The 21436-nt window shown below is 47.5% G+C and overlaps 1 protein-coding gene across 1 annotated transcript in view; it reads right to left on the minus strand.

Annotated features, from left to right (window-relative positions):
- LOC115083430 (dynein regulatory complex protein 11-like) overlaps positions 1-21436 on the minus strand; it is a 378622-nt gene that overhangs the window by 336771 nt on the left and 20415 nt on the right. Inside the window, exons 3-4 of the mRNA XM_029587237.1 lie at positions 14540-14659; positions 3072-3263 (exon numbers count right to left, since the gene is read on the minus strand). Coding sequence (XP_029443097.1) covers positions 3072-3263; positions 14540-14659 — 312 coding nt within the window. The remainder of the gene's footprint in view (positions 1-3071; positions 3264-14539; positions 14660-21436) is intronic.

The raw sequence follows: 21436 nt of genomic DNA on the forward strand, positions 1-21436 counted from the left end.
TACAGGAGTGCTTTCTCTTTGAATCCTGGTGAAAAGTGCACGGGTACTTTATAACCACAGCACGTTTCACATGGATCGTATAGGAGTGCTTTCTCTCTGAATCCTGGTGAAAACTGCATGGGTACTTTATAATCACAGCACATTTCACATGGATCGTACAGGAGTGCTTTCTCTCTGAATCCTGGTGAAAAGTGCACGGGTAACTTTATAACCACAGCACGTTTCACATGGATCGTACAGGAGTGCTTTCTCTCTGAATCTGGTGAAAAGTGCACGGGTACTTTAAAACCACAGCACGTTTCACATGGATCGTACAGGAGTGCTTTCTCTCTGAATCCTGGTGAAAAGTCCCCGGGTAACTTTATAACTACAGCACGTTTCACATGGATCGTACAGGAGTGCTTTCTCTTTGAAACCTGGTGAAAAGTGCACGGGTACTTTATAACCACAGCACGTTTCACATGGATGGTACAGGAGTGCTTTCTCTCTGAATCCTGGTGAAAAGTGCACGGGTACTTTATAACCACAGCACGTTTCACATGGATGGTACAGGAGTGCTTTCTCTCTGAATCCTGGTGAAAAGTGCACGGGTACTTTATAACCACAGCACGTTTCACATGGATGGTACAGGAGTGCTTTCTCTCTGAATCCTGGTGAAAAGTCCCCAGGTACTTTATAACCACAGCACGTTTCACATGGATCGTACAGGAGTGCTTTCTCTCTGAAACCTGGTGAAAAGTGCACGGGTACTTTATAACCACAGCACGTTTCACATGGATCGTACAGGAGTGCTTTCTCTTTGAATCCTGGTGAAAAGTGCACGGGTACTTTATAACCACAGCATGTTTCACATGGATCGTACAGGAGTGCTTTCTCTTTGAATCCTGGTGAAAAGTGCACGGGTACTTTATAACCACAGCACGTTTCACATGGATGGTACAGGAGTGCTTTCTCTTTGAAACCTGGTGAAAAGTGCACGGGTACTTTAAAACCACAGCACGTTTCACATGGATGGTACAGGAGTGCTTTCTCTCTGAATCCTGGTGAAAACTGCATGGGTACTTTATAACCACAGCACGTTTCACATGGATCGTACAGGAGTGCTTTCTCTTTGAATCCTGGTGAAAAATACGTAGCTAAACTACTCACGGCCTTTGCCCCAAAGCAGACACTTTGAATTACCCCAGAACATATGCAGGAGCCCAAGGTTTAAGAACATAAGAACATGTTGTACTGGGTCAGACCAAGGGTCCATCAAGCCCAGCATCCTGTTTCCAACAGTGGCCAATCCAGGCCATAAGAACATGAGCTGGATCTGAGCTGGATAAAAGTTGGCATCTAGAGGCCATTTTAGTGCCTTACTGAAAATGTATCCCATATCTGTCCTAGGATTGTTTAAATTCCCTTCTTCTACTGCTGGTCTCCACCATCTCTATCAGCAAGCCATTCCAGGCCTTTTTGGTTCTTGCAAGACTCACACTTCCCAGATCGCATTCATAATCCCCTCTCACACTCTTAGGTCAGCTCTTTTGCATAGCGCTCCTCCGATAGCTTGGTAACGCATGCTGCCCATTCATCCTGATAGCAAAGACTTAGCAAGTCACTTCATATGTGGTACAATCGCACCACCTAGTGGCCACCTGCAGAATGCAGAAAAACATCTTTTATGATACTACAGAAAATAAATAGCCCAAAAGTTAGGAATGGCAGAGGGTGGTCTAGAACGGGTAAATGTGAACTGATTATTTACTCTCTCGGATAATAGAAGGATTAGTGGGCACTCCATGAAGTTAGCATGGGGCACATTTAAAACTAATCTGAGAAAATTATTTTTCACTCAATGCACAATTAAACTCTGGAATTTGTTGCCAGAGGATGTGGTTAGTGCAGTTAGTGTAACTGGGTTCAAAAAAGATTTGGATACATTCTTGGAGAAGTCCATTAACTGCTATTAATCAAGTTGACTTAGGGAATAGCCACTGCTATTAATTGCATCAGTAGCATGGGATCTTCTTAGTGTTTGGGTAATTGCCAGGTTCTTGTGGCCTGGTTTGGCCTTTGTTGGATACAGGATGCTGGGCTTGATGGACCCTTGGTCTGACCCAGCATGGCAGTTTCTTATGTTCTTATGTAATTTAGGAATCCTGCCGGGTACCTGTGACCTGGATTGGCCACTGTTGGAATCAGGATGCTGGGCTTGATGGACCCTTGATCTGACCCAGCATGGCAATTTCTTATGTTCTTATGTAATTTAGGAATCCTGCCGGGTACCTGTGACCTGGATTGGCCACTGTTGGAATCAGGATGCTGGGCTTGATGGACCTTTGCTCTGACCCAGCATGGCAATTTCTTATGTTCTTATGTAATTTAGGAATCCTGCCGGGTACCTGTGACCTGGATTGGCCACTGTTGGAAACAGGATGCTGGGCTTGATGGACCCTTGGTCTGACCCAGTATGGCAATTTCTTATGTTCTTATGTAATTTAGGAATCCTGCCGGGTACCTGTGACCTGGATTGGCCACTGTTGGATACAGGATGCTGGGCTTGATGGACCCTTGGTCTGACCCAGCATGGCAATTTCTTATGTTCTTATGTAATTTAGGAATCCTGCCGGGTACCTGTGACCTGGATTGACCACTGTTGGAATCAGGATGCTGGGCTTGATGGACCTTTGGTCTGACCCAGCATGGCAATTTCTTATGTTCTTATGTAATTTAGGAATCCTGCCGGGTACCTGTGACCTGGATTGGCCACTGTTGGAATCAGGATGCTGGGCTTGATGGACCCTTGATATGACCCAGCATGGCAATTTCTTATGTTCTTATGTAATTTAGGAATCCTGCCGGTTACCTGTGACCTGGATTGCCCACTGTTGGAATCAGGATGCTGGGCTTGATGGACCCTTGATCTGACCCAGCATGGCAATTTCTTATGTTCTTATGTAATTTAGGAATCCTGCCGGGTACCTGTGACCTGGATTGGCCACTGTTGGAATCAGGATGCTGGGCTTGATGGACCCTTGGTCTGACCCAGCATGGCAATTTCTTATACCCTCTCACTCCCTTCTTACCTTCTGAAGGAATATACATGCCCTCTCTCTTTCAGCGTCAGTGATGATGAGAGCTTTGGTTCTCTTCTGACGCTTTTCATCCTCATGGATTTCACGCATGAATTTGGCCCTCAGTCGGCCTTGCCGGGCTCTCTCTGCAACCTGAATTATCCGCACAGCTTCCTCAATGGACATCATGATCTTGGAGCCGGTCTGCGAGTGGACAAAGAGGAATCCATATGTGATCACGCACAATGCAAGTTACAAGACAAATATTTCCAACCTAAGAGACAGGGGGGGGTCAACTGTAAAACCATTTACGTGGATAAACGTTGACCATCTGCTAACTGCTCCCTGAAATCAGCCACTACCTCGTAATGCACCGTCTATCACCTGCACTTCAGAAAGGTGTTCCTTAGTCAAAATTGGGGAAAAAAACACAGAGACCTTATTTTAAAATTGATGAAGTCTCTACTGAAAGAGATTTGTCCAGATGACTTGAGTTAGGCAGACTAATCCCAAGTTCTCCATATCTTTCCTTGTAACAGGATAAACTTTATCCAGTAATGTCATCAACCAGATAAAATTTATCTGTATAAATCGAAAGCGTTACCGGCATGTTCTCATGTGAAATTATCCTCGCTGGATAAATTATCTGTCTAACTCCAATATTCAGAGTTAGACGAAGTAGTTATTTGGTTAAATCTGGACACGTCGCTGGATTTAAGTTATTTGGGAATGCGTACTTTAACCGGCCATATTCAAAACACAGCTCCATATACTCGAAATTATTTGATTTATATTCTGCTTTTTCAGGAACTTCAAAACGGATTACATTAGGGTACTGTAGGCATTTCACTGTCCCCAGAGGGTTCACAATCTAACGGGTGGATTTATTAATCTGCAATAAGGGTATAATGCAGGTAAAACAGAGTTTTAATCGGAGGTAGAGTGATAACGTCATCCCGAGCAGCCGCTTCCGAGTCTTGCTCCCTGGGGACCAGCAGCAAACCTATCGCTTAGGTGAATTAATTCTGCATACATCTAAAAAAGAAGGACTGCCTCAGGCTGAGGCTTTCATGGACAACGGGGTCGTGAAATTACCTGCGGACACGTCGAACCGTTCCAAGCGGATGGGGGTGCAGGTAAAGCAGCAGGGACTGGTGACAAGATGGGCGCAAGAAGCTGGGCCTGGCGCAGAGGGAATGTCGGAGGCCCTGATGAAAGAACTTCCATGCACTGATCAACTTCAAAAAATGCAAATCAATCAATCAACGGTAGGATGAATCGAAGGAGAAGGTGGATGCGTACAGCACTGCACTCTCACCGATCCAGAATTCAGTGTCCAATCACGACGAGAGAATAGCAGCGCTGCAAAATCTGCGCAGCTGAACGGAGGGGGAAAGGTGTAGCGCTCGAGGGAAAGCCGGATGATGACTTAGAGAACGGGAGCAGATGGAACAATTTCAGAACCGTGGGAGTTCCTGAATCTGTTTCCCTCCGCGAAAAATGGCTGCCCGAGGCGCTTCACCTCGAGACGGCGGCCAGAGCAGTTCTCACAAGAATGGGGCACACAGACTTGGTGCAGGAAGCTCTGACCAAAACAATCGGCCCAGGCAAGTCGTTGTTAAGTTTCTGAATTTCACTGAGAGAGCAGGAATTCTAACTGCACACCGTACAGGCAAAGGGCTGCGTTACAAGGGCGGCAAGCTCCTCGTGCTCCCCAACCTTTCAGTGGAAGTCCTTGCAGCTCGGAAAGAGTTCATGCACGACTGTACCATGCTACACCCGTAAGAGTACAACATTTTTTGCTACAAGTCCTGGCCTGATCGAAAGTATTGCAGAACGGGGAAACCCGGGTGCTAGCTATTGGGTGGGAGGCTAAGGCTTTTGTCGAGCAGATGGGCTGAAATAACTCATGATGTATATATTTTCCTAAGTTGGCTTCTGTAGATAAAGACAGCTGCTACTTCCATTTTTATATGAACTATGTCTGACCTGTTTTGACTTTACTACCTGCCTTGGACAGTTTACAAGTTGCAGAGGATAGGACAACCGTTATGGTTTCTGCTGAAAGTTGTGAACCCCGGGCCATGGTTGGAGATGTCTCCGCCTACAGGGAGGAGCCCCGTGGGTCTCACAGTCTGTGGGTGTGGTCTCAGCGACGAAGGACACAGCTGAGAGAGAGACTTTATTAGGGAGAAAAGATAATGCATAACCCGAGGAGCGGGAAATGCAATAAATACAGTTCTTGAGTAAATAAAGTAGTCAAGATGGTGATGATGATGAGAAGATCCGGAAGTGACCCGCAGCGCGGGATACACCAGGAGATTCTTGTAAGTTGAAGAGATACCTCTGAGTGCAGATCCGGAAGTGACCCGCAGCGAGGGATACACCAGGAGATTCTTGTAAGTTGAAGAGATACCTCTGAGTGCAGATCCGGTAGTGACCCGCAGCGAGGGATACACCAGGAGATTCTTGTAAGTTGAAGAGATACCTCTGAGTGCAGATCCGGTAGTGACCCGCAGCGCGGGATACACCAGGAGATTCCGGTAAGTTGAAGAGATACCTCTGAGTGCAGATCCGGTAGTGACCCGCAGCGCGGGATACACCAGGAGATTCCGGTAAGTTGAAGAGATACCTCTGAGTGCAGATCCGGTACTGGCTCGCAGCGCGGGGTACGCCGAGGAAACTGTACTGTAGATATCTAGGAGGCAGAGGTCTGTGAGACAGGAACCAAGCCGTAGATCTTGCGAGGGTGAAGCAATACCCCGAGGCGCAGGGTGAGTAGAGTAGAGATGCTGAAGAGCGGTAGTGGCCTGAGACAAGGGGTACACCGAGGAGACTTCAGCAGAGTTGAAGTAGATGAGGAAGGTACTCACACAAGGAAGTTCCAGCAGAGATACCCAAGGATCGGTTCAGCATAAGTCCAAGGCAGATAGGCCCTCCGATGAGCGGATAGCCAAGACGCGAAAGAGCCCCCGTGGAGCGGGTACTCAGAGTGTCCGAATGCCATGAGGATATTCTGGAACAGAAGATCCAAGTTAGAGCGGATTTAACAACGGGAGGACTCCTTGCTAACTCGTCTTAGCAATGGGCCAGTCAGTTTAAGTACACTAGAGGGTTTGACGTCATCGGGAGGGGACGCCCCCGAGGTTCCCACCATGACGTATACATAAGGAGGCCCAGCGCACGCACGCACGCCTATGTGATGCCGGAAGTAAGATGGCGGTCGGCAGTGACCCGCTGTCCACGCGGGGAGGTCGGCATTGGTTGGCGGAGGATGCCATTCTCCCAATGATTGACGGTGCAGGGACAAAAAGAGGTGAGCATGAGAGGTCACAGCCATCTGCGAACAATGGGTGTAAAAGTAACCCCCTTCTTATGGCCCCTCCCTGGGAGTTTCAGCTTCCTGGGGTGAGCCAGATGAGATTGCCTGATTAGTTCTTTGATAAGAATGTTACTTGCGGGTTCCCAGCTATTTTCTTCTGGTCCGAATCCTTCCCAGGAAATAAGATATTCCCATCGTCTCCGCACATCAAGGATGACATCTACCTGGTAGGTTATGTCCTCCTCCGCCAAGAGGAGTTGTGGCTCAGGTGTTTTCTTCAAAAACTTGGATAAGATGAGCGGTTTCAGCAGGGAGATGTGGAAGGCATTGTGGATTTTTAGTGATGATGGTAACTGCAAGCTGTACGTGACTGGACCAAGGTGACATAGTATAGGAAATGGTCCTATATACCGAGGTGCAAATTGAACTGAAGGCAATTTGAGACGAATAAAACAGGTACTTAACCATACTTATCCCAATCGTTCTTTCTGGAGTTGACGTAAGCCTAGAGAAACTCCACCACCCTAGAATGTTGCGATAGTTGGGTCACCCTAAATCAAAGGGTGGCCTATACTCTGAGTCTCAAGTCCAGCTTTTGGGAGACTGCCACCTTCTCATCTGAAGGTCCTGGAGATGTTTGTGGTCTTGAGATAGCCGCAGAATCTGCTGAGGGCTGAAGAAACAGGAGTCCAAGGACATCCACTCTCACGTCCTTTCCTTTCCGACCCCGACAGAGAGAGTCTGTGCCAGCTTATCCAAGAACCTGGAGCAGCAGAGATTCTCCAAAGGACAAGTCAGGAAGGGAATCAAACTGAATCCCTGTGAAATCCTCTTTTCTCTCAAATAGGGGGGGCAAACTAAGCAGTGAACTCAACGAAAATGAAGGCCACCCAGGCAGTCGCTGGTCCGTAGGGAAAAGATCTGGGAGGACCCCAGAGCAAATGGAGCCCTCTTCTCACCCTCGGATTCACGATGGGTCTCCCCTGAAGGAGGAGGAGAAGAATGCACCACCTCATGGTCTGACTTGCTCCCAACACTAGAAGTTTTTGTGGAGAAGCATGAGCTGGTGCAGAACATGGAGCAGTCCAGCTACGTGGGGGGAAAAATTCCTCCATCTCGAGGAAGCAGTGGCTCTAATCTCCCACTTCTGATCTTCGGGGCTCAAGGAAAGCAAAGAAATTCTTGACCCGTTCTGACATCTGGCTCGGGAAACCCGCTGCGTCCTCTTCAAACACCCGCACTGGTTCATCGCTCAGCGTTGGTAGAGAATCTGGTGCCCACTGTGGCATCGGCCACCCAACTCATGTCACCCAGACTCCCGCTCCACAGATTGCGCCGATAAGCTCCTTGCGCGCCGAGACGTCCACCGGTGGGACTCGTGGGACACACGCACCGACGAGCTCTATTCTGACGGCGCCGACACCGCCATTACCTGCTGCCGCCGCCGCCAGGACTATCCCCTGGCAACAAGAGGCTTTAGAGCCTTGTCCGTAAGCCCCGCTGTTTCCCAGTGAAGACCGGCGGCGGCTTCTCTGAATAAATGGAGAGAGAGAGACTGCAGCCAGTACTTCAGTCCTTGCCGTTGGAAGCCCTTCCTGTCCATCTCTGGCTGAGGTTTTACGCAAACCGTTCACCCGCTTTAACCTCCACAAAAAAACAGAAGCAAATAATCTCCTTAAGGAAATGCACAATAAAAACGCTGGGTCCTTTGTTTACATTTATTTATCCAAAATTATAAAAATAACAAGAGGCAACTAAAAAAAAAGGCCTAAGCCCTGGGAACGGTGATAAAGGCATTTCCAAGGCTGACGTGGTGCTTTGCCCGTGGGAACGAGGCTTTTACTGCACATCCACGCATGCTTTTCCCTTTCGTGGTTGCAGGTTAAACTTAAGCCACGGAGCAGCCAGTGAAGCAGCCGAGCATTGAAACTGCTCTGAGATTCAGAGCTGAGTTTCCTAAATCGCAAGCTCATTTTATTCTCACCTTACGGTGCAGTAATTTAATGGTTACGCTAACATGTCGGGATTAAAAAAATAAAAAACCAAGCACAGACGGGGAAAACGTGCGGAAAGCAAAGGCTGTAAAACAGGATTGTCCTCTCCGTCCATGCGTAGCACAGAACAGTCAGAGCCCTGGCATTTCCACCGCGTCTGGTTTTCCACCATCAAGCATTCATAATTGCTCTGGGGATGAATAATTATAGTCTAGGATTCATGCAAACAATGTCCGAAAGACAGAATGAAATTAATTTAAATGTAAAGTTATTGTGGGCGGAGCTGGACCGGCGGTGTCGCATCATCGTCATCATCCTCTTCCTCCTCACACAGGCACTTGTGCTACGTCTTCCCAGGGTTTAGAGATTAGCGACGTCTTCTTGCCCGCAGTCTGAACGTTTTTTTTTCAAGCCACCTTCCTCTGCCATAGTCAGAAAAAAATCAAAGTAAGCACATTTCCCCCTCTGGTAAAGACGACTGAAAATAAATGCAAAGAACTAGGATGAAAAAAAGGCCTCTCTGGAGCCTCTGACACAGCCGGCTTGGTTTACACGGACAGCGAACACATAAGAAAACTTTCAGAAACCCACTAACGAATACTGACCCTAACGGCCAGACAAGTTAAAGGACAAGACCTCTGAGGACCAAACTGCAGAGCTGAAGCCACGGCTGAATGCGTCCAATGCCCGCCAGGAAGAGAACGAGCCCAGGCGCTCCGTGCAACCGCACGTGCCGGAGAGACTCGTCGGGCTATTGTAGCCAAAAAAAAAACATCCTTCAAAAATTGGAAGAAGGATCCATCTGAAGAAAATAGGATAAAACATAAGCATTGTCAAGTTAAGTGTAAAACATTGATAAGACAGGCAAAGAGAGAATTTGAAATGAAGTTGGCCATAGAGGTAAAAACTCATAATAAAAACCTTTTAAAATATATCCGAAGCAAGAAACCTGTGAGGGAGTCGGTTGGACCATTAGATGACAGAGGGGTTAAAGGGCCTCTTAGGGAAGATAAGGCCATTGCAGACAAACTAAATTAATTCTTTACTTCTGTGTTTACTATTGAGGATATTGGGGAGATACCAGTTCCAGAGATGGTTTTCAGGGGTGATGATTCAGACGAACTGAACGAAATCACTGTGAACCTGGAAGATGTAGTAGGACAGATTGACAAACTAAAGAGTAGCAAATCACCTGGACCGGATAGTATGGTATGTAATGCTCTGATTAACATGTACAGTATATAAACACGCTTCTTACTTGTACATGTTATCAAGTCTCATGTGATAAGGGACCATGCTGAGCTCATAGGTCAGAGCCTGCACTGCAGTCACTGCATATGTAACATGTACAGTATATAAACACACTTCTTACTTGTACACATTATCAAGTCTCATGTGATAAGGGACCATGCTGAGCTCATAGGTCAGAACCTGCACTGCAGTCACTGCATATGTAACATGTACAGTATATAAACACGCTTCTTACTTGTACATGTTATCAAGTCTCATGTGATAAGGGACCATGCTGAGCTCATAGGTCAGAGCCTATACTGCAGTCACTGCATATGTAATGCTCTGATTAACATGTACAGTATATAAACATGCTTCTTACTTGTACATGTTATCAAGTCTCATGTGATAAGGGACCATGCTGAGCTCATAGGTCAGAGCCTGCACTGCAGTCACTGCATATGTAACATGTACATTATATAAACAACTTCTTACTTCTACACATTATCAAGTCTCATTTGATAAGGGACCATACTGAGCTCATAGGTCAGAGCCTGCACTGCAGTCACTGCATATGTAACATGTACTGAATATAAACACACTTCTTACTTGTACATGTTATCAAGTCTCATTTGATAAGGGACCATGCTGAGCTCATAGGTCAGAGCCTGCACTGCAGTCACTGCATATGTAACATGTACAGTATATAAACACGCTTCTTACTTGTACACGTTATCAAGTCTCATTTGATAAGGGACCATGCTGAGATCATAGGTCAGAGCATGTACTGCAGTCACTGCATATGTAACATGTACAGTATATAAACACACTTCTTACTTGTACACGTTATCAAGTCTCATGTGCTGGGCAGACTGGATGGGCCATTTGGTCTTCTTCTGCCGTCATTTCTATGTTTCTATGTTTCTATAAGGGACCATGCTGAGCTCATAGGTCAGAGCCTGCACTGCAGTCACTGCATATGTAACATGTACTAGATATAAACACGCTTCTTACTTGTATACATTATCAAGTCTCATGTCATAAGGGACCATGCTGAGCTCATAGGTCAGAACCTGCACTGCAGTCACTGCATATGTAACATGTACAGTATATAAACACGCTTCTTACTTGTACATGTTATCAAGTCTCATGTGATAAGGGACCATGCTGAGCTCATAGGTCAGAGCCTGCACTGCAGTCACTGCATATGTAACATGTACAGTATATAAACACACTTCTTACTTGTATACATTATCAAGTCTCATGTCATAAGGGACCATGCTGAGCTCATAGGTCAGAACCTGCACTGCAGTCACTGCATATGTAACATGTACAGTATATAAACACGCTTCTTACTTGTACATGTTATCAAGTCTCATGTGATAAGGGACCATGCTGAGCTCATAGGTCAGAGCCTATACTGCAGTCACTGCATATGTAATGCTCTGATTAACATGTACAGTATATAAACATGCTTCTTACTTGTACATGTTATCAAGTCTCATGTGATAAGGGACCATGCTGAGCTCATAGGTCAGAGCCTGCACTGCAGTCACTGCATATGTAACATGTACATTATATAAACAACTTCTTACTTCTACACATTATCAAGTCTCATTTGATAAGGGACCATACTGAGCTCATAGGTCAGAGCCTGCACTGCAGTCACTGCATATGTAACATGTACTGAATATAAACACACTTCTTACTTGTACATGTTATCAAGTCTCATTTGATAAGGGACCATGCTGAGATCATAGGTCAGAGCATGTACTGCAGTCACTGCATATGTAACATGTACAGTATATAAACACACTTCTTACTTGTACACGTTATCAAGTCTCATGTGCTGGGCAGACTGGATGGGCCATTTGGTCTTCTTCTGCCGTCATTTCTATGTTTCTATGTTTCTATGTTTCTATAAGGGACCATGCTGAGCTCATAGGTCAGAGCCTGCACTGCAGTCACTGCATATGTAACATGTACTAGATATAAACACGCTTCTTACTTGTACACGTTATCAAGTCTCATTTGATAAGGGGCCAATCGTCCAGGTAGGGATGGAACAGAACCCCCTCCCCTTGCAAGACGGCTGCAACCACCACCATCACCTTGGTGAACACCCTGAGTGCCATCGCAAGACCGAACGGGAGGGCGCAGAACTGAAAGGGGCGCCCCAGGGTCGCAAACCGCAGATACCTCTGATGATCCGGACGGATAGGGCTGTGGAAATACGCCTCCGTCAGGTCCAGCGAAGCCAAGAACTCCCCCTTGTGCACCGAAGCTATGACCGAGCGAAGCGTTTCCATCCGAAAACGGGGCACCTTCAGAGCATGATTTACTCCCCTCCCGTCAAACCAAAAGGCAGTACTAAGCAATAAAAAGGAGAACCAAACTACCCCTAACTTAGCACCACCAAGAGACACTGGGCTTTGCACCTCCGCCATCTGCTGGAGACAGAAGAATACTGGCAGACACTAGATGCCACCTCAGGGGTATAGGACAGAGTCCGCAAAGTCTTGCTCTGTCTCCATCTGCTGGTGGGGAGGCAAAACCCAGCTGTCCTGGACTGATCCGGGTACGTACAGGGAATCTCAATTCTCATTCGATAAGGGACCACCCTGAGCTCATAGGTCAGAGCCTGCACTGCAGTCACTGCATATGTAACATGTACAGTATATAAACACGCTTCTTACTTGCACACGTTATCAAGTCTCATTTGATAAGGGATCATGCTGAGCTCATAGGTCAGAACCTTCACTGCAGTCACTGCATATTTAATGCTCTGATTAACATGTACAGTATATAAACACGCTTCTTACTTGCACACGTTATCAAGTCTCATTTGATAAGGGACCACCCTGAGCTCATAGGTCAGAACCTTCACTGCAGTCACTGCATATTTAATGCTCTGATTAACATGTACAGTATATAAACACGCTTCTTACTTGCACACGTTATCAAGTCTCATGTGATAAGGGACCATGCTGAGCTCATAGATCAGAGCCTGCACTGCAGTCACTGCATATGTAACATGTGCTAGATATAAACACACTTCTTACTTGCACACGTTATAAAGTCTCATGTGATAAGGGACCATGCTGAGCTCATAGATCAGAGCCTGCACTGCAGTCACTGCATATGTAACATGTACTAGATATAAACACGCTTCTTACTTCTACACATTATCAAATCTCATGTGATAAGGGACCATGCTGAGCTCATAGGTCAGAGCCTGCACTGCAGTCACTGCATATGTAATGCTCTGATTAACATGTACAGTATATAAACACACTTCTTACTTGCACACGTTATCAAGTCTCATTTGATAAGGGATCATGCTGAGCTCATAGGTCAGAGCCTGCACTGCAGTCACTGCATATGTAACATGTACTAGATATAAACACACTTCTTACTTGCACACGTTATCAAGTCTCATGTGATAAGGGACCATGCTGAGCTCATAGATCAGAGCCTGCACTGCAGTCACTGCATATGTAACATGTACTAGATATAAACACGCTTCTTACTTCTACACATTATCAAATCTCATGTGATAAGGGACCATGCTGAGCTCATAGGTCAGAGCCTGCACTGCAGTCACTGCATATGTAATGCTCTGATTAACATGTACAGTATATAAACACACTTCTTACTTGCTCACGTTATCAAGTCTCATTTGATAAGGGATCATGCTGAGCTCATAGGTCAGAGCCTGTACGGCAGTCACTGCATATGTAATGCTCTGATTAACATGTACAGTATATAAACACACTTCTTACTTGCACACGTTATCAAGTCTCATTTGATAAGGGATCATGCTGAGCTCATAGGTCAGAGCCTGTACGGCAGTCACTGCATACGTAATGCTCTGATTAACATGTACAGTATATAAACATACTTCTTACTTGTACATGTTATTTATTTATTTCATTCTTTTTAATATACCGATGCTCAAGACCATGTCTTATCGTACCGACTTACATCAAAACGAGTGGAGAAACCATAACTTATGAAAATGAAAGTTACAATGAACAGGGAGCATAATTCAGGACAATTGAGAGTAGAAATAGGTAAGAACCTGCACTGCAGTCACTGCATACGTAATATGTACTGAATATAATCACGCTTCTTACTTGTACACGTTATCAAGTCTCATGTGATAAGGGACCATGCTGAGCTCATAGGTCAGAGCCTGCACTGCAGTCACTGCATATGTAATATGTACTGAATATAATCACGCTTCTTACTTGTACACGTTATCAAGTCTCATTTGATAAGGGACCATGCTGAGCTCATAGGTCAGAGCCTGCACTGCAGTCACTGCATATGTAACAGGTACAGTATAAAAACACACTTCTTACTTGTACACGTTATCAAGTCTCATTCGATAAGGGACCATGCTGAGCTCATAGGTCAGAGCCTGCACTCCAGTCACAGCATACGTAACATGTACAGTATATAAACACGCTTCTTACTTGTACACGTTATCAAGTCTCATTCGATAAGGGACCATGCTGAGCTCATAGGTCAGAGCCTGCACTCCAGTCACAGCATACGTAACATGTACTGAATATAAACACGCTTCTTACTTGTACATGTTATCAAGTCTCATTTGATAAGGGACCATGCTGAGCTCATAGATCAGAGCCTGCACTGCAGTCACTGCATATGTAACATGTACAGTATATAAACACGCTTCTTACTTGCACACGTTATCAAATCTCATGTGATAAGGGACCATGCTGAGCTCATAGGTCAGAGCCTGCACTCCAGTCACAGCATACGTAACATGTACTGAATATAAACACGCTTCTTACTTGTAAACGTTATCAAGTCTCATGTGATAAGGGACCATGCTGAGCTCATAGGTCAGAGCCTGCACTGCAGTCACTGCATATGTAATATGTACTAGATATAAACACGCTTCTTACTTCTGCTGGTGCCTGCAGTTTTGCTTTTAACAACAATTCTTCCAACAAATCCTTGCGCTCCTGCAACTCCTTTTTACGCTCCTGCAGAAAGTATTTGGGGATTGGAATCGCCAGGTCATGCTGCAGAGAAAAGATTTCATCATCAGATCGTCATTTTGAGCCCTGCGTCTGTGCTGCTTCTCCCTACCTGGAGGGGATCCACTCACCCACCACCTCTCTATCTACAGCGGCGATGATCTGTCTCCCGAGTCTTACAACTACTGCCTTGATCAAACAACTGCAGAGAACATTCATCACTCGTTAGCAAAATGTGACCTTTCTGCAGCCTATATCCCAAATAAGAATGCCGTGGAAATGCTAAAAGTCCTTTCAGACAGCATGAAACACAACAAGGACCCCACACAGGCACAGAGAGAGAGAGAGAGAGAGACACAGCTGCAGGGATAACACAAGGAGGATCTCACACAGCCCCAGAGAGAGAGAGAGAGAGAGACACAGCTGCAGGGATAACACAAGGAGGATCTCACACAGGCACAGAGAGAGAGAGACACAGCTGCAGGGATAACACAAGGAGGATCTCACACAGGTACAGAGAGAGAGAGACACAGCTGCAGGGATAACACAAGGAGGATCTCACACAGGTACAGAGAGAGAGAGAGACACAGCTGCAGGGATAACACAAGGAGGATCTCACACAGGTACAGAGAGAGAGAGAGACACAGCTGCAGGGATAACACAAGGAGGATCTCACACAGGTACAGAGAGAGAGAGAGACACAGCTGCAGGGATAACACAAGGAGGATCTCACACAGGTACAGAGAGAGAGAGAGACACAGCTGCAGGGATAACACAAGGAGGATCTCACACAGGCACAGAGAGAGAGAGAGACACAGCTGCAGGGATAACACAAGGAGGATCTCACACAGGTACAGAGAGAGAGAGAGAGACACAGCTGCAGGGATAACACAAGGAGGATCTCACACAGGCACAGAGAGAGAGCGAGACACAGCTGCAGGGATAACACAAGGAGGATCTCACACAGGTACAGAGAGAGAGAGACACAGCTGCAGGGATAACACAAGGAGGATCTCACACAGGTACAGAGAGAGAGAGAGAGACACAGCTGCAGGGATAACACAAGGAGGATCTCACACAGGTACAGAGAGAGAGAGAGAGACACAGCTGCAGGGATAACACAAGGAGGATCTCACACAGGCACAGAGAGAGAGAGAGACACAGCTGCAGGGATAACACAAGGAGGATCTCACACAGGTACAGAGAGAGAGAGACACAGCTGCAGGGATAACACAAGGAGGATCTCACACAGGTACAGAGAGAGAGAGAGAGAGACACAGCTGCAGGGATAACACAAGGAGGATCTCACACAGGTACAGAGAGAGAGAGAGACACAGCTGCAGGGATAACACAAGGAAGATCTCACACAGGTACAGAGAGAGAGAGAGACACAGCTGCAGGGATAACACAAGGAGGATCTCACACAGGTACAGAGAGAGAGAGAGACACAGCTGCAGGGATAACACAAGGAGGATCTCACACAGGTACAGAGAGAGAGAGAGACACAGCTGCAGGGATAACACAAGGAGGATCTCACACAGGTACAGAGAGAGAGAGAGAGACAGCTGCAGGGATAACACAAGGAGGATCTCACACAGGTACAGAGAGAGAGAGAGACACAGCTGCAGGGATAACACAAGGAGGATCTCACACAGGTACAGAGAGAGAGAGAGACACAGCTGCAGGGATAACACAAGGAGGATCTCACACAGGCACAGAGAGAGAGAGAGACACAGCTGCAGGGATAACACAAGGAGGATCTCACACAGGTACAGAGAGAGAGAGAGACACAGCTGCAGGGATAACACAAGGAGGATCTCACACAGGCACAGAGAGAGAGAGAGACACAGCTGCAGGGATAACACAAGGAGGATCTCACACAGGTACAGAGAGAGAGACACAGCTGCAGGGATAACACAAGGAGGATCTCACACAGGTACAGAGAGAGAGACACAGCTGCAGGGATAACACAAGGAGGATCTCACACAGGTACAGAGAGAGAGACACAGCTGCAGGGATAACACAAGGAGGATCTCACACAGGTACAGAGAGAGAGAGAGAGACACAGCTGCAGGGATAACACAAGGAGGATCTCACACAGGCACAGAGAGAGAGAGAGACACAGCCGCAGGGATAACACAAGGAGGATCTCACACAGGTACAGAGAGAGAGAGAGAGAGACACAGCCGCAGGGATAACACAAGGAGGATCTCACACAGGCACAGAGAGAGAGAGAGACACAGCTGCAGGGATAACACAAGGAGGATCTCACACAGGCACAGAGAGAGAGAGACACAGCTGCAGGGATAACACAAGGAGGATCTCACACAGGCACAGAGAGAGAGAGAGAGACACAGCTGCAGGGATAACACAAGGAGGATCTCACACAGGCACAGAGAGAGAGAGACACAGCTGCAGGGATAACACAAGGAGGATCTCACACAGGCACAGAGAGAGAGAGACACAGCTGCAGGGATAACACAAGGAGGATCTCACACAGGCACAGAGAGAGAGAGAGACACAGCTGCAGGGATAACACAAGGAGGATCTCACACAGGTACAGAGAGAGAGAGAGAGACACAGCTGCAGGGATAACTCAAGGAGGATCTCACACAGGCACAGAGAGAGAGAGAGAGACACAGCTGCAGGGATAACACAAGGAGGATCTCACACAGGTACAGAGAGAGAGAGAGAGAGACACAGCTGCAGGGATAACACAAGGAGGATCTCACACAGGCACAGAGAGAGAGAGAGACACAGCTGCAGGGATAACACAAGGAGGATCTCACACAGGCACAGAGAGAGAGAGAGAGACACAGCTGCAGGGATAACATAAGGAGGATCTCACACAGGTACAGAGAGAGAGAGAGACACAGCTGCAGGGATAACACAAGGAGGATCTCACACAGGCACAGAGAGAGAGAGACACAGCTGCAGGGATAACACAAGGAGGATCTCACACAGGTACAGAGAGAGAGAGAGACACAGCTGCAGGGATAACACAAGGAGGATCTCACACATGCACAGAGAGAGAGAGAGAGACACAGCTGCAGGGATAACACAAGGAGGATCTCACACAAGCACAGAGAGAGAGAGAGAGACACAGCTGCAGGGATAACACAAGGAGGATCTCACACAGGCACAGAGAGAGAGAGAGAGACACAGCTGCAGGGATAACACAAGGAGGATCTCACACAGGCACAGAGAGAGAGAGAGAGACACAGCTGCAGGGATAACACAAGGAGGATCTCACACAGGCACAGAGAGAGAGAGAGAGACACAGCTGCAGGGATAACACAAGGAGGATCTCACACAGGCACAGAGAGAGAGAGAGAGACACAGCTGCAGGGATAACACAAGGAGGATCTCACACAGGCACAGAGAGAGAGAGAGAGAGACACAGCTGCAGGGATAACACAAGGAGAATCTCACACAGGTACAGAGAGAGAGAGAGAGAGAGACACAGCTGCAGGGATAACACAAGGAGGATCTCACACAGGCACAGAGAGAGAGAGACACAGCTGCAGGGATAACACAAGGAGGATCTCACACAGGCACAGAGAGAGAGAGAGAGACACAGCTGCAGGGATAACACAAGGAGGATCTCACACAGGCACAGAGAGAGAGAGACACAGCTGCAGGGATAACACAAGGAGGATCTCACACAGGTACAGAGAGAGAGAGAGAGACACAGCTGCAGGGATAACACAAGGAGGATCTCACACAGGTACAGAGAGAGAGAGAGACACAGCTGCAGGGATAACACAAGGAGGATCTCACACAGGCACAGAGAGAGAGAGAGACACAGCTGCAGGGATAACACAAGGAGGATCTCACACAGGTACAGAGAGAGAGAGAGACACAGCTGCAGGGATAACACAAGGAGGATCTCACACAGGTACAGAGAGAGAGGGAGAGAGACACAGCTGCAGGGATAACACAAGGAGGATCTCACACAGGCACAGAGAGAGAGAGAGAGACACAGCTGCAGGGATAACACAAGGAGGATCTCACACAGGCACAGAGAGAGAGAGACACAGCTGCAGGGATAACACAAGGAGGATCTCACACAGGTACAGAGAGAGAGAGACACAGCTGCAGGGATAACACAAGGAGGATCTCACACAGGTACAGAGAGAGAGAGAGACACAGCTGCAGGGATAACACAAGGAGGATCTCACACAGGTACAGAGAGAGAGAGAGAGAGAGACACAGCTGCAGGGATAACACAAGGAGGATCTCACACAGGTACAGAGAGAGAGAGAGACACAGCTGCAGGGATAACACAAGGAGGATCTCACACAGGTACAGAGAGAGAGAGAGACACAGCTGCAGGGATAACACAAGGAGGATCTCACACAGGTACAGAGAGAGAGAGAGACACAGCTGCAGGGATAACACAAGGAGGATCTCACACAGGTACAGAGAGAGAGAGAGAGACACAGCTGCAGGGATAACACAAGGAGGATCTCACACAGGTACAGAGAGAGAGAGACACAGCTGCAGGGATAACACAAGGAGGATCTCACACAGGCACAGAGAGAGAGAGAGACACAGCTGCAGGGATAACACAAGGAGGATCTCACACAGGTACAGAGAGAGAGAGAGACACAGCTGCAGGGATAACACAAGGAGGATCTCACACAGGCACAGAGAGAGAGAGAGACACAGCTGCAGGGATAACACAAGGAGGATCTCACACAGGTACAGAGAGAGAGAGACACAGCTGCAGGGATAACACAAGGAGGATCTCACACAGGCACAGAGAGAGAGAGAGAGACACAGCTGCAGGGATAACACAAGGAGGATCTCACACAGGCACAGAGAGAGAGAGAGACACAGCTGCAGGGATAACACAAGGAGGATCTCACACAGGCACAGAGAGAGAGAGAGAGACACAGCTGCAGGGATAACACAAGGAGGATCTCACACAGGTACAGAGAGAGAGAGAGACACAGCTGCAGGGATAACACAAGGAGGATCTCACACAGGCACAGAGAGAGAGAGACACAGCTGCAGGGATAACACAAGGAGGATCTCACACAGGCACAGAGAGAGAGAGACACAGCTGCAGGGATAACACAAGGAGGATCTCACACAGGTACAGAGAGAGAGAGAGACACAGCTGCAGGGATAACACAAGGAGGATCTCACACAGGTACAGAGAGAGAGAGAGAGACACAGCTGCAGGGATAACATAAGGAGGATCTCACACAGGTACAGAGAGAGAGAGAGAGACACAGCTGCAGGGATAACACAAGGAGGATCTCACACAGGCACAGAGAGAGAGAGAGAGAGACACAGCTGCAGGGATAACACAAGGAGGATCTCACACAGGTACAGAGAGAGAGAGAGAGAGACACAGCTGCAGGGATAACACAAGGAGGATCTCACACAGGCACAGAGAGAGAGAGAGAGAGACACAGCTGCAGGGATAACACAAGGAGGATCTCACACAGGCACAGAGAGAGAGAGAGACACAGCTGCAGGGATAACACAAGGAGGATCTCACACAGGTACAGAGAGAGAGGGAGAGAGACACAGCTGCAGGGATAACACAAGGAGGATCTCACACAGGCACAGAGAGAGAGAGAGACACAGCTGCAGGGATAACACAAGGAGGATCTCACACAGGTACAGAGAGAGAGAGACACAGCTGCAGGGATAACACAAGGAGGATCTCACACAGGCACAGAGAGAGAGAGAGAGACACAGCTGCAGGGATAACACAAGGAGGATCTCACACAGGCACAGAGAGAGAGAGAGAGACACAGCTGCAGGGATAACACAAGGAGGATCTCACACAGGCACAGAGAGAGAGAGAGAGACACAGCTGCAGGGATAACACAAGGAGGATCTCACACAGGTACAGAGAGAGAGAGAGACACAGCTGCAGGGATAACACAAGGAGGATCTCACACAGGCACAGAGAGAGAGAGAGACACAGCTGCAGGGATAACACAAGGAGGATCTCACACAGGCACAGAGAGAGAGAGACACAGCTGCAGGGATAACACAAGGAGGATCTCACACAGGTACAGAGAGAGAGAGAGACACAGCTGCAGGGATAACACAAGGAGGATCTCACACAGGTACAGAGAGAGAGAGAGACACAGCTGCAGGGATAACACAAGGAGGATCTCACACAGGTACAGAGAGAGAGAGAGAGACACAGCTGCAGGGATAACATAAGGAGGATCTCACACAGGTACAGAGAGAGAGAGAGAGACACAGCTGCAGGGATAACACAAGGAGGATCTCACACAGGCACAGAGAGAGAGAGAGAGACACAGCTGCAGGGATAACACAAGGAGGATCTCACACAGGCACAGAGAGAGAGAGAGACACAGCTGCAGGGATAACATAAGGAGGATCTCACACAGGTACAGAGAGAGAGAGAGACACAGCTGCAGGGATAACACAAGGAGGATCTCACACAGGTACAGAGAGAGAGAGAGAGAGACAGCTGCAGGGATAACACAAGGAGGATCTCACACAGGTACAGAGAGAGAGAGAGAGAGACAGCTGCAGGGATAACACAAGGAGGATCTCACACAGGCACAGAGAGAGAGAGAGACACAGCTGCAGGGATAACATAAGGAGGATCTCACACAGGTACAGAGAGAGAGAGAGACACAGCTGCAGGGATAACACAAGGAGGATCTCACACAGGTACAGAGAGAGAGAGAGACAGAGCTGCAGGGATAACATAAGGAGGATCTCACACAGGTACAGAGAGAGAGAGAGACACAGCTGCAGGGATAACATAAGGAGGATCTCACACAGGTACAGAGAGAGAGAGAGACACAGCTGCAGGGATAA

Source organism: Rhinatrema bivittatum, chromosome 2 (assembly GCF_901001135.1).
Source record: "Rhinatrema bivittatum chromosome 2, aRhiBiv1.1, whole genome shotgun sequence".
Classification (NCBI taxonomy): Eukaryota; Metazoa; Chordata; class Amphibia; order Gymnophiona; family Rhinatrematidae; genus Rhinatrema; species Rhinatrema bivittatum.